This window comes from Crocuta crocuta, unplaced genomic scaffold (genome assembly GCF_008692635.1).
Source record: "Crocuta crocuta isolate KB4526 unplaced genomic scaffold, BGI_CrCroc_1.0 scaffold124, whole genome shotgun sequence".
In the NCBI taxonomy this organism is placed as follows: domain Eukaryota; kingdom Metazoa; phylum Chordata; class Mammalia; order Carnivora; family Hyaenidae; genus Crocuta; species Crocuta crocuta.
In genome coordinates this window covers 8904049-8916616 of record NW_027551573.1, presented here as the reverse complement: position 1 = coordinate 8916616, position 12568 = coordinate 8904049, and the positions used below count along the sequence as shown (strand labels likewise).

The window sequence follows — 12568 nt, the reverse complement described above, 5'->3', positions numbered from 1 at the left end:
TTTACAGTATTTGAAATAGCAAACAGAAAAAAAAAAAAAAAAAAAAAAAAGACCAATTAAAGTATAACACACATGTGAGCTATTCCAACGTAAGAGACGTTATAATGAGAAGTTGTGTATCTAAAACATGTCAGTGAAATGCGGTAATACTTAAAAATATACTGAGCTCCTACTATGTGCCCAAACTGGGCTGGCTCTTCTTCATACATACACTATCTTTACATCTCTGATTATCCCCATCTTACTGATGAAGAAAGGGAGGCTCAGCAAGGAGAAGCAGCTTGCTACCTCATGCAACCGTAAGAGGTGATGCTTGGATTGGTGCCCACATGGCCCAGTCTTTAGGCAGCTTCCTCCCCTCTTGCTGCCCCCTGCCCACCCCTCTTGCCTCCTGGTGCCACCGAAAGGAGACACCAAACCAGATCCGTCACCTGCCTCCGCCAAGATCCTAGTACACAGGCAATCTCACTGCAGCCCTGGACCAGCCCCAGCCAGTCCATGTTTGATTTTTCTAAACTCCAGAAGCAAAGCGAGTGGGGCCATGTTCATTATTGACACAGCAAAATTAATTTCTGCNCGCGGCTGCTGCCTGGCGCTCCTGAAATGCCAACTTGCATTTCTCATCATTAATTTCTTTCTAAATGTCATTAGTAATTGTTCCTGCTCGACCAAGGAGTGCAATCCAGGCTTCCGCCAAGAGCACCCGGATCCTGTCTCTCAGCTGGTGGGGGCCAAGCCTCCCCAGCCATGCCCGGCCCCAGCCCCGGGTCCCTTGTGGGAGGTGGCCAGCCTGGCCCCCAACAAGTTGGGGAGACAGACTGCTGCCTCAAGGGACAAAGCAGGCCTTGTTTTTAACACGAATGAACTCAACAACAGAAAAAAGCCTGCCCGTGGTATTTAGTGCAGTGGTTCAGTGCTCAGGCTCTGCAGCCAGGCTGTCTGGGTCCAAGCCCCATCTCTGCCATTGCCTAGCTGTGCCTCAGTCTCTCTATCTGCAAAATGGGGAGAATAAGAGCACTGGCTTCATACAGTTGTCCTGAGGATTAACTCGGAGAATCGATGCAGAGGGCTCCCCACAGTGCCTGGCGGCTGCTTCTGCCACTGCTGTTCTGTACCAGGGTTAGGTCAGCTCTTACTAGATGTGTGTGACAGGGCATGATATCGGGCCTCTCATCTGTGAAAATGGGACAACATCACATCAGTTCTATGTCAACGCCAGCCCCTCCGTTAGGCCCTCCTTGGCTGGGCCCTATGTGCCATGTCTCATAAACACCCATAAGGAGCCTCCAGGAGGGACAGCACTGGCCCAGAGTCCACGGGAGGACGATGAGTCTCAGGGGAGTCACACGCCCCGGGTCTCAGTTACAGCAAGGAGCAACTCTGAGATTCATACCGTGCAGACCCCAAGGCCCGTGTCTTTTCTGTAAGTCGGGCTGCCTCTTTGTCTAGGTCAGTGGGAGGTGGGGAGGCAGGGCTTTGTAAGGGGTCGACTCCGGGAGCCCTGGACCAACCCCACACCCCGTTATTTGTATAATTGTTGTTCCTAAGAAACTGAAGGCATTTGGTCCGGGCTGGGACAGCGCCGGCAAGGGGCTGGGCTCCCGGCACACACAGTGGCCGCTGGCTGGAGGCTCCTGGCAGCTCCCCCGTGCCCATCTGTCGTGATGGCACGGTGCCCCTCTTAAGTTGGTTGGCCCCCCGCCCTAGGGCATGAATGACAGGCTCTGATGGGCAGACAGGCAGCCTGAGGCTGATTCCAAGTGCCATCCCTGCCCGTGGCTGGGCCTCGGGGGGAGTCCCCCCGTCCCCACCTGGGCCTCCATACACTTCAGTGCTCAAGCGGGCAGAGTCTCAGGTCTCGCGGGGGCACCTGAGCACATCCAGGCACGGGCTCCTCCCAGGGTCCATTTCTCTTTTGCTCCTCACTGCAATGACCACGGTAGCCACTGCTCACCCAGCCTGCCCAGAGTGGGACAGTCACCTGCCCTGGACCTATGCCACCTCTGAGTCACGTTCTAGGAACTCTTGCTTTCCTGGGAAGGAAGACCTGCCTGCCCCCTGCACCTGGCCCCCGGAACCCAGCCCCCAGGAGCCGCCCGTGGCTCCTAAGGGGTTGATAGTCACTTTCAAGCCCACTGCCTCAGCCTCAGAGCTAAGTACACAGTATTAATGTCAGGCTGCCTTGTTCACAGCTTTGCAACTCTAGCAGTTGTGTGACCCTGGGGAGCCTCAGTTTACCCATCTGTGACATGCAGATCTTAGGATTCCACACTTGGGGGTCACTGGAAGTCACAAAAGACTACATGTCTGAAGAGAGGGATTCAAGCTCCCAGGAAGCACTCAGGAAATGCTGTCTCATTTTTACAATGTTGGGGTGGCCTGTGCTCCGGGATCCGGAGGACAAGGAGCCATCTGTGACCACTCCTCAGCCTTTTGCAGATGCAGGCCCTACATGGCCACACACAGCCTCTCGGAGGCTTAGCCGCCCCAAGTGGCAGCAGTGGCAGGAGACGGTCATGATGGAGACACACTTCATTGTGAGCAGGAAGGCCGTGCCCTGCAGAAGAGTAAACAGACCAGCAGACCCAGTGTCTGGAGGCACAGGGAGAAGGGGGAGAGCCCAGCCCCCATCCCCCCGTGATGTCACGGCGGTCGTGTCAGGTCATGTGTAGCATACGACATAATTGAATGGTACACTACATGCTATACTATCTTCTGCCACAAACATTCTTTCCGTTCGTCCTCATCAGTTCACTGTTCCTCTCCCCCAACAGGTGAGGGACTTAGGCCTCTGTGTGTCCTCAACACCTGCACACCCTGGCATGTAGCAGGGGCTCGGGGGACACTTGTGGGCTACACTGAGCACATCCATGCATGACGTACTGAATGAATGAGCGAATGAAGGGGTGAGCTGAGGGCCCAGGGGCATCGGGACCGTGGTGGTGAAGATGATGCGATGACAGTAGTGGTTATTGCTTTAACCAAACCTCAGGCGGGTTCCGGAGGCGTTTCAGGGCCCACCGCCTATGGTCTCCCTAACACCCACAGGAAGGGGCTGTCATTACGCCCCATTTACTGAGGCCCAAAAAGGATCAGTGACTCGCTCAACATCGCACAGCTGCTCCCAGGCTGCCTGTCCACAGTACTGGCTGGGCGCTGCCAAGTCACTGTCACACTGAATAGAATTCTAGCTGTGGAGGGCTCTGGTGTCCTGCCCTCAGGGGGAAGGCAGGACACACAAAGCGATCCTACCCTGTGGTTGCCCGCAGGAAGCCTTTATTCTCAGTGCTTTTCACACATGCGGTGAAACCCACTCCATCTTCACACCCACCTGAGGCAGTGGGTCTTACCTCATTTTACGGGTGAGGAAACTGAGGCTAGAGAGGTACAAACGTCTGCAGTGGAAAATAATGGAACAGACTGGGGGCAAGCAACAGGTTCTCCCTCCCCAGAACCACTGTCGCCAGGCACCTCCCTCTGGCTCCCCCAGGCCGAGCCCAGCTCAGCCCTGTTCTCCCTGCTGCAGTGGGGGGGCAGGGACTGGGCTGTCGTTAAATTGGGACAGAGGAAGATGCTGCTACTCACAGGAAACTCAGCCAAAGAGTCAAATGCTAAGTATGTGCCTAGAGCACTTTTAATTTTTAATTATTATTAGTTATAATTATCTGGCTGGATCTGACGGCACGAGCACACAGGCAAGGAAACTGGCTCACTGGCTACCCATCGGCTACCAGGGATTTAGGAGCTGGGCCCCTAGACTCTGCAGCCCTAGATTGGAACCCTCCTGCTTTCTCCCTTCCTTGTTTGTGTTCTCTTGATCTGCTTACTTCCCAGGGGCTCAAAAAATATGGTAAAACATGTGGGGATGGATGGATGGATGGATGAATGGATGGATGGACGGACAGACGGATGGATGGATGGATGGACAGATGGAAAGCAGAGGGAATCTTCACCTGTCCAAAACTCACATTTGGGTGAGGAGCCAGGTGTACACATGGTTATTATAATCTGCATTGGCAAAAGGATCAAGGGGTTAGACCCAGGGCCAGAGAAGACAAAGGAGGGAAAATCAGGGAGGGCTTCTCAGAGAAGGGACCGCTTGAGCTGGACCCTGAGCCCGAGGAGAAAAGAAGGGTGGATCAGCAGGTGCGCTGCAGCCAGGAAGCATCCATCTCACTGAACAGGCCGGATAGGAACAATCCAGAGAATTAAGCAAAGTGTTCACCCATCTCCAGCCCTGCTGCCCTTTTCTCTGTTCCTTGGACACAGCAAATCTGTCCCTGCTTCTGAGTCCTTACTGGCTATTTACATCACCTTTCCTGGAAGGTCCCCAGCCCTTTACCGCACTGGCTCCTTCTCAACCTTCAGGACTCAGCTGAAATGCCAGCCTTCCTTGACCACCCGGTCCAATTTCTCATCCTCAGCATTTTCTCACCCTTGCCTGGACACACACACACACACACACACACACACACACACACTCATTTTCCATCACCATACAGTGTTTTATTGTTCTCAAAATTCTACAGTCTGAAATGACCTAGTTCATGTACTTACTGACTTATTATTGGTGTCTCCCACAGAATGTCAGTTGGGTGAGAACAGGGACTACATCTACCTGTTCACAGTTGCACTCTGGGCCCTGGCAATGGTACCCACCTATAGAAGGTACTCAGTAAATATTAAGTGAAAATGGAATGAGGGAGGGGCACCTGGGTGGCTCAGTCAGTTACGTGTCCGACTTCAGCTCAGGTTATGATCTCACAGTTTGTGTGTTAGAGCCCTGCATCAGGCTCTGTGCTGACAGCTCGGAGCCTGGAGCCTGCTTCAGATTCTGTCTCCCTCTCTCTCTCTGCTCCTCCCCATCTCATGCTCGCTCTCTCTTTCGCTCTCTCTCTCTCTCCATCTCTCTCTCTCTTTCTCAAAAATAAACATAAAAAAAAAAAGAAAATGGAATGAGGGGAAGGGTCAACCCAAATGTGCTCAAGGGCTAAGGAGGAAGGGTCCCAACGGAGCTCAGACCACGCCCCTGGCTCACAGACACCTTCCCCTGGCTGGGTACCAGGATTCAGCCTGGCAGGGCCCGGCTCACCCCATTGGAAGGGCTCCAGGTTGCTTGTTAGAATACCTAGCTCTGCTTTTAATCAATTGTAATCATTTAGCTGGAAGCGGCATGATTAGGCACACACAAGCAAACAGCGTGAACTAATCCTTTAAATGCGCCCGCTCGACGCAGGCCTGGCCGCTTTGCCGCTGCAGGCCCGGGCTCAGGAAGCGCTTCCTGCGGCCCCTCGCTTTGTCAATAAGGGAGTCTGGATTCCAGGGCGCAGGGCAGGCCCACCGCTCCCCCCAGCCCAGTCCAGCCCCATCACAGAGGTCTGAGGAATGCCAGACCTTCCCTCGCTGAACAGAGACCCTTTCTCTGGCCTGAGGCTCCCTGAGACAGCACGCGGCAAGGCTGCCATCAGGGGGGAAAGTGGTGACACCAGGAGGCTTGAGGTCTCCTGGGGTCCCTGTGTCCACGACCAGACCTCATCCTTCCTCTCCCCAAGGCTAGCCTGAGCTGAACGCAGCCCCTTGCTTGTCACAAGGTCGACAGGGCCCCGGCCTCCAGCCCCAGCCTCACGGGCACTGCGTACAGTCCCAGCCCCGCGGCCACCTGGGCCCACCTGCGAGCAGGTTCCCTCGCATCCCCTGCTACCGCTACTTGCGCTACCTGCTTGGCCCAACTACTAAAATAGTTTCTGGGTCCCCTGACATGAAGGCTTTTTATAGTTCAGCACTGCAGGCCTCATTTAAATCTATTAGCTCATATAAATGGCAATTCATTTAAACTTTGGAGGGTTTCTGTTTGCCTTGGTGGCAGAGACAACCTGGCTTTGCATGGGGCTCTGCTGTTTGCTGGTGACCCCGGACAAACCACTTAAGCTCTTGGAGTCTCAGTTTCCATATCTGTAAATGAGCAGAAGAGTACCTAGTCATGGGGTTGTGTTGAGATGCTGAGGTCACAGAGTGGCTCTTGGGAGGGAGCCACCCGGGGTGGGGGCTGTGAAAGCTATTTCTTGTGCAGTCTCATGGGGAGCTTGCCCCCCACGTCCAAGGCCAGCCCTGCACGGGTAGTCATTTGTATGCTCCTTCACGCCTTCCCTCAGTGAAGGGGAAGAACAGGGCACAGTGAGCCTAAGGAAGGACAGAAGGAGGTGCCATCCCTGTCCGGTGTCTGTGGGCATAGAGGTGTCCACGGGGATTCAGAGACAGCTGGGCTGAGCGGCTGAGCCTGCCCCTCCGCTCGGGTCAGCTAACCCTGGCAAGGGGCCCACAGGGCCGCAGGCCCTCATCTGCTGAGGCCTGAGGCTGGAAATGGAAGGCCAGCAGGTCTGACAGTTCCGGGGGCTGTGGCTGACAGAGGTGTCTCACAGCCCCACACCAAATCTGCACACCACCCTCCATGGAGCTAAGAGCAAGGCTGAGGGAAAATGGTCCAAAGGAAAGGTCTGGGTCAAAGGCAGAGGAAAGTGGGGAGGGGACTCGAAGCCCTGGCCTCTGTGGCCTTTCTGCCTTGCCTCACTGCCAGCTCCTCCCGGTGCCCCAGTGTGGGTGTCCTTCGTCCATGACCTTGGGACTTGGCTGGCTGCCACAGATGGAGGGACCCAGCATCTCACTATGTTCAGACTCAGGCCAGAAATCATGAAGTCATAGCAAATCCCTAGTCGCGGGGACCCTGAAAAGTCATCTCAAATGCCTAATAATATGGCAATAATAATGGTACAAATAATGCTAATAATAATAATGTAACTGCTAATAATCACAACAGGTAGCACCTGCCAAGCTCTTCCTATGTGCCAGTCACGGTGCCCAGGGCCTTCCACAACACAACTATGAGGCAAAAACTATTAATACTCCCATTATACAGATAAGAAAGCTGAGGCCTACTATTAATACTCCCCTTTTACAGATAAGAAAGCTGAGGCCTAGAGCTGGTAAATGACAAGGCTTCAAATACAGAGCTGCTTCACAAAGACTGTACTCTCTGCCTCCCACCCTGCAGCCCTTCAGACACGTCTACCAACAGGGACCTCACTACCTTTCCTTTTTTCCCATCTGGAGGGTGTTTCCCCACATACTGGGCATTTGCAGTGTCTCCCAGCCTATGGGCCACCCCACCCCAGGCCACAGTTCAGTGGAGCAGGGTCGAACAGCTGACCATCAACCATCAGATCCCGTCTCCAGGGATCGAGCACCTGCTGGGTGTGTGCCGGCTATTTTCGGCAGTCACTATTTCTGGGTTGGCTGGGTGCTCCATCTGGCTACTTGTGTAACCAAATCCCCATACTAAATCCCCTCTGTTGAAGTATCCAAGTGTGTCTGTCTCAGCAGAAATGATAGAAGCCACGGCAACACTGGCTACCTTCTTCCATGTATAGACAAGCCCAGACCGTCAGGCTTTGGAAGGAGAACACGACGTGAACCTGGAAGATGCAGAAGGCACAAAGTCATCGCCTTGGGAAGGGGGCACTTGATTCATAAGAAGAGGGCCACTGAAAACGCAACAACACTTCCACCAAAAGCACACCCCATGCCTTTACAACTTAACTCCCCATCCTATGTGAGCTGAGCCCAGAGAGCAATGCCCGAGCCCTAGTTGTCAGAGAGCAGCGTGTGTGCCCCGAGTTTCTGCCCACTACCAGAAGTCTCGGGTCCACTGCAATCAGGGGGCAGAGCTTCAAATGCTTGAAGACAACTGTCCCCTCTTTCCACATCTTCTCCTGGCAAACGGTCCCCTGAAGGCTCCTTGGAGTCAGGCTGGATCCCCACAGCCTAGCACGCTGCCTGAGCTCCCTGGGTGCACGTGTGCTTGTGCGTGTGTGTGTGTACACGAGCCTTGCTTTGTCTCCCCCATCTCTCCCCCCACCTCTAGCCCCTGGCACCCACTGGTGTCTCCTGTTACCTTTTTCTGGGACAGCAGGTAATAGAGACATGTAGTAGGATGGAGCCTTTTTGAATCTGGCTTCTTGCACTTGGCATTTGCGATTCATCCAAGTTGCTGCGTGTATCAGCAGCTGCTTTTTATTGTCAAGTAGTGTGCCACTGCATGAATGTACCACATCTGTCCACCCGTTCCCGGGTCAGGGACAATTAAGGGCTCTCCAGTGGGGGGCCGCCATCCATAGAGATAAGTAAGTAAGAGCAGTAAGACTGTTAGGTCAAATGTTAAGGGTATGTGTAACTTTATGAGAACTCACGAGCTATTCTGCCAGGCGGCCATGCCACTTCTGCTTCCACCAGCAACATGTGGGGCTTCTGGCCGCCCCCCAGTGCCCTGGCCAGCACTCGGGGGCTGGCTTTTTGCTTCTGTTTTGATCATCCTGATGTGTATGTGTGGCACCATGTCGTGGTTTACATTTGTGCTTCCCTAACTATAATCAGGCTGAGCATCTCATAGACTCGGTGAAGTTTCACTTGCCTTACAGTGAATTTCCCCCATTATTAAATTTTGAAGGTTGTTTTTTTTAATATGCCCTGGATATAAGTCCTTCATCAAATATATGATTTGTACCTATTTTCTCCCACTCTGTGACTTTTTGTTTTCTTGACAGTGTCTTTTTTAAAAAAAAAATGTTTCTAACATTTTATTCATTTTTGAGAGACACAGAGAGACAAAGTATAAGCGGGGGAGGGGCAGAGAGAGAGAGAGAGAGAGGGAGACACAGAATCTGAAGCAGCCTCCAACACAGAGTCCGACACGGGGCTCGAACTCACAAACTGCAAGTTCATGACCTGAGCCGAAGTCGAATGCTTAACTGACTGAGCGACCCAGGAGCCCTTTAACAGTGTCTTTCAAAGACCAGCCTTCTTACATTTTGATTCAGGGTCGAAATCAGATAACACCTCTTCCGTACTTCCCACCACCATGGGGGTAAAAATCCAAACTCCTTCGCTGCCCTACAAACCCTGTCATGACCTGGTCTCTCCCTCCAGCCCTCTCCATGCTACTCCTCCCCACTCGCTGTGCTTTAGCCATCTTCCACTCCCAGCAACACACCCAGTTCACACGGCCACAGGGCCTTTGCACGCATGGCTCTCCTCCACATACTCTCTCCTTCACACCAGCCAGCTCAGCTCAAATGCCACCTCCTCAGAGAGGCTCTCCCTGACTACACTCACCAAGGATTACCCAACTTCACTCCCATCACACTCCCGCCTACTACCTGGTTTTATTTTTTTTGTGGTGACCATTACAGGACACGGTCTATCGATCCCTCTTGAATGCAGGCCCTGTAGGTGTTTCTCCATCTCACTGACCACAGTCCTGTCAGTTCCTAGATCTAGTTAGTGCCTGGCACATAGTGGGACCTCCAAACACATGCTCTGAACAAACGGATAACAAAGCTTAGTTCCCTCTTCTGCTCCTAATCATTCTGTTATGAATGTGCTCCAGTCTGTCTGAAATCCTTAAAGTTAATGTCAGTCTTGGCAGAGCCAGGTGAACTCAGAATCAAACAGGACTTATACCTCCCTCATTCTGGCAACAGTACTTCTGTTAATGCATCACAAGAGAATGTTCTCTTTGGTGACACACAACCAAACCTGCCAGAGCCAAATCCCACCTCTGTTACCCCTTGGAATCCCAGACCTACAACGAAAACAATCCTAGGCCTTGTATCTTAAGACCTCTCCACCCAAAGTCACCTGTGTCTACAAACAGTCGTTTCCCTGGATCTCCCCACAGGACTCAAATGACATGGCCAGAAGAGCCAGGCAAGGCTCCAGCAAGGACCCTGTCTCCTGCTGTGCACACGAGCCCCCACGTCACCCTGGGAAATAACGTGCCGGCCGCCAGCCCCAGGTTCTGTGTAATAACAATATGACAGTGAAAACTTCAGTGCCTGAAAAACCCTCCTCTGAAAAAAAAAAACAACAAACAAAAAACTGCTCTTCAAGTTACTTAAGAAGAGCCATTATTTGCACAGATTTGGTGTTGCTACAACACTTCCACATTTAAATGGGCTGTAATTAAAATCATTAATTGCAGAAAATAGTCACTGGTTAAGGCTATAATTTAGCGAGGCTCTTGTTAGCATTTGAGGATCTGCCTTAAAGGTTGACGGGATGACCCAGGAAACCATTCTGATGCTCGGGGCGCTCTGCAGCCCCGGGGGAGCGTAGCCGAAGTGAGATCCAGCTCAAAACCACAGCTCCCTGTGCCTCTGCGTCACGAGGTGGGCCTGTGACACGGTGATGCCGAGGAAGGTCAAAGAAGGCAGGACGGGGCAACTTCTCTGGGAAAAACCTTCAAGCCAATAAGGGAGGAGAGCATCCCTTTCTTGGCATCCGGGACAGTGTGGGAGGACCAAAGCGCCGAGCACGTCCCAAGTTTAAGTAAACCAGAGTTTATAGGAGCTAGTGGGTTTAAAAGAAGCTACATAAAAAGCTTCAGCTGTCTGGGGACTTGGGGTCTATTTTGGTAGCTGCGCCAGGCAGGTGAGGCAGGTGGGAGGTAGGCTGCATATGGGAGAGTGCACGGCCAGTGGACGTGCAAGGGTACTTCCTGGACAGCCCGCGGTCAGGTCAGGTGCTGGCACTGATGTCCCTCGGTCAGCGGGGAGGGGGCAGCTAGCTGGCCTTAGCACAGACGCACATGCTCCGTTTGTGGGTCAAGGTGGGGACAGCAGTGGGCCCTGGGCAGGGTCACCACCTTGCTGGTGGCACTCGGAAGTGGAACTCCCTCTTGGGTCCTTAACTTCATCCCACACCGTGACAGGGTGAATTCGGCTCTGCCCGCCCAGCCCTGGCATGGGGCCAGCCCACAGGAAGGAACCCTGACTGCCACATGATGAGTCCCCAACATGCCCTCCACGGGCTCATTTTTCATTTCCTCCGGGTGATGGCCATCACCAGCTGTGCAGACAGGACAGGGCCTGGGCCGGCTGTGTGGATGGGCTGTGAGAAGGTGGTCTGCCCTGCGAAGGCTATAGCTGTGTTCCTTCAACCCCAGAAAAGGGGCACCCCTGTGCTGCCCGGGTGCCTGTACCACTCAGCCCTGTTGCGGTGGCCTCAGGAAGGGTGTGACTGCTGATGGCAGGGGCCACTCCCGCGTGGGTGTGCAGGCAACGCACATTTCCAGGGGGCAGACGCGCCCTGTGGGTCACGGTGTGCACAGTGCTTGAGGGTGTGACAAACACCAGCTCTCCTCTCCTTCTGGGCACAGGGCCGATTGCCTTCCTTGTCCCCTTTTGAAACCGGGCACGGACACACGACTGTATCTGGCCAAGACAACACAAGAGAAGATGTGTGTCTCTGCCAGTGGAAGCTTCGAGAGCTGGTGTCTGAGTCCCTCATGCTGTTTATTGAAAAGGGTGCCACTTTCAGTATATGGTGTCTCGGCGTGTCTGCATGTATTTCTGGGGATGTCCGTGTGCTACTTCTTTCTGGGGTGTGCTGTTATGTTGTGTGGGTGGGTGTGCACGCTCGGTGTTTCTGGGTGGACGTGTGACCAATCCAGTGTAACAGCCAGCTGGCAAGAAGGCAGCTTCACCTGGACACAAGGTGTCCCTCACAAGGGCCCTCTCAGCCACTATAGGCCCAGGATGGGGACCTGAGGCAGCTGGTCGAGGCCACCGTGCGGCACCCGAGGGCTACACTGGCCTCAGGACCCGCAGCAAGTATCCCTTCCCTGCGCTGGGGCCCAGCCTGACTGTTGCCACTCCTCTGGCCTTCCAGGGCAGAGCCGGAGGCTCCAAGACCCCAGACCCAGTTCCTGGCTACACAAAGCCCTAGGACTCAGCCCTGCAAGCTGCACGGGCCATCAGCCTCAGATCCAAAGTCAGTCAAACGCCACCATTTAAGATACGTGGAGAAACAGAATCCCCCAGAGGCAAAGGAGCTTGCACAGAAACACCACAAATGAGAGCCTTCTGACTCCTCTCCGGGCTCAGCCGCTACAGCCTGGATCATCGGAGAATGCTGTCAACAGAGGCCAGGAGGCCACCCCCACTCCAGCCCACGGGCGGGCTGCCACAGGCTCTACCCCAGGCACCTGTTGCTTTTCCGGCTGTGGTGATGCTAAGTGGAAGACCCCACCATCTTGGCTTCACCCCAAGACCCTTGGTGCCGAAGGAGGCCTCGAAGAGCAGCAGGAGGCGTGTGTGGCAGACAATGGCACTCACCTGCAGCTCGGTCTGGAAGAAGAACTTCTGGGGGCACTGTGAGCAGTCGTAGATCTTGTCTTCCTGCCCGTGCACAGCAAAGATGTGCTGCTGCAACTTGTTGGCCTGGACAAAGACTGGACACAGACGCGGCTGTCAAGGGCCAGGCTCTGGGGACACCAGCCCAGCCGCCCAGAGCAGCCGCCCCCACACCATTCACAAGTAGGGATCACCCAACCGTGGACGCAGCTGGTCAAATGCTGGGCTATTAGGAGCATCGCTGGCAGGTACTGGAGGGGGCTCAAGCCAGTGGAGCTGAGCTCTGCCACTTATGGGTGGTGCAACATTGGACAAGTCACTTAACCTCTCTGGGCTTTATTTCCTCCTCTGAAAAATGAGCATCATTAAAGTCTGTAGCTTAC

The 12568-nt window shown here is 53.9% G+C and overlaps 1 protein-coding gene across 2 annotated transcripts in view; it reads right to left on the bottom strand.

Annotated features, from left to right (window-relative positions):
* Positions 1-12568, bottom strand: part of ZNF423 (zinc finger protein 423) — a 325192-nt gene that overhangs the window by 16036 nt on the left and 296588 nt on the right. For both annotated transcript variants that reach the window (XM_077751410.1, XM_077751409.1), the window contains one exon: positions 12168-12283. In XM_077751410.1, the coding sequence (XP_077607536.1) occupies positions 12168-12283 (116 nt within the window). The remainder of the gene's footprint in view (positions 1-12167; positions 12284-12568) is intronic.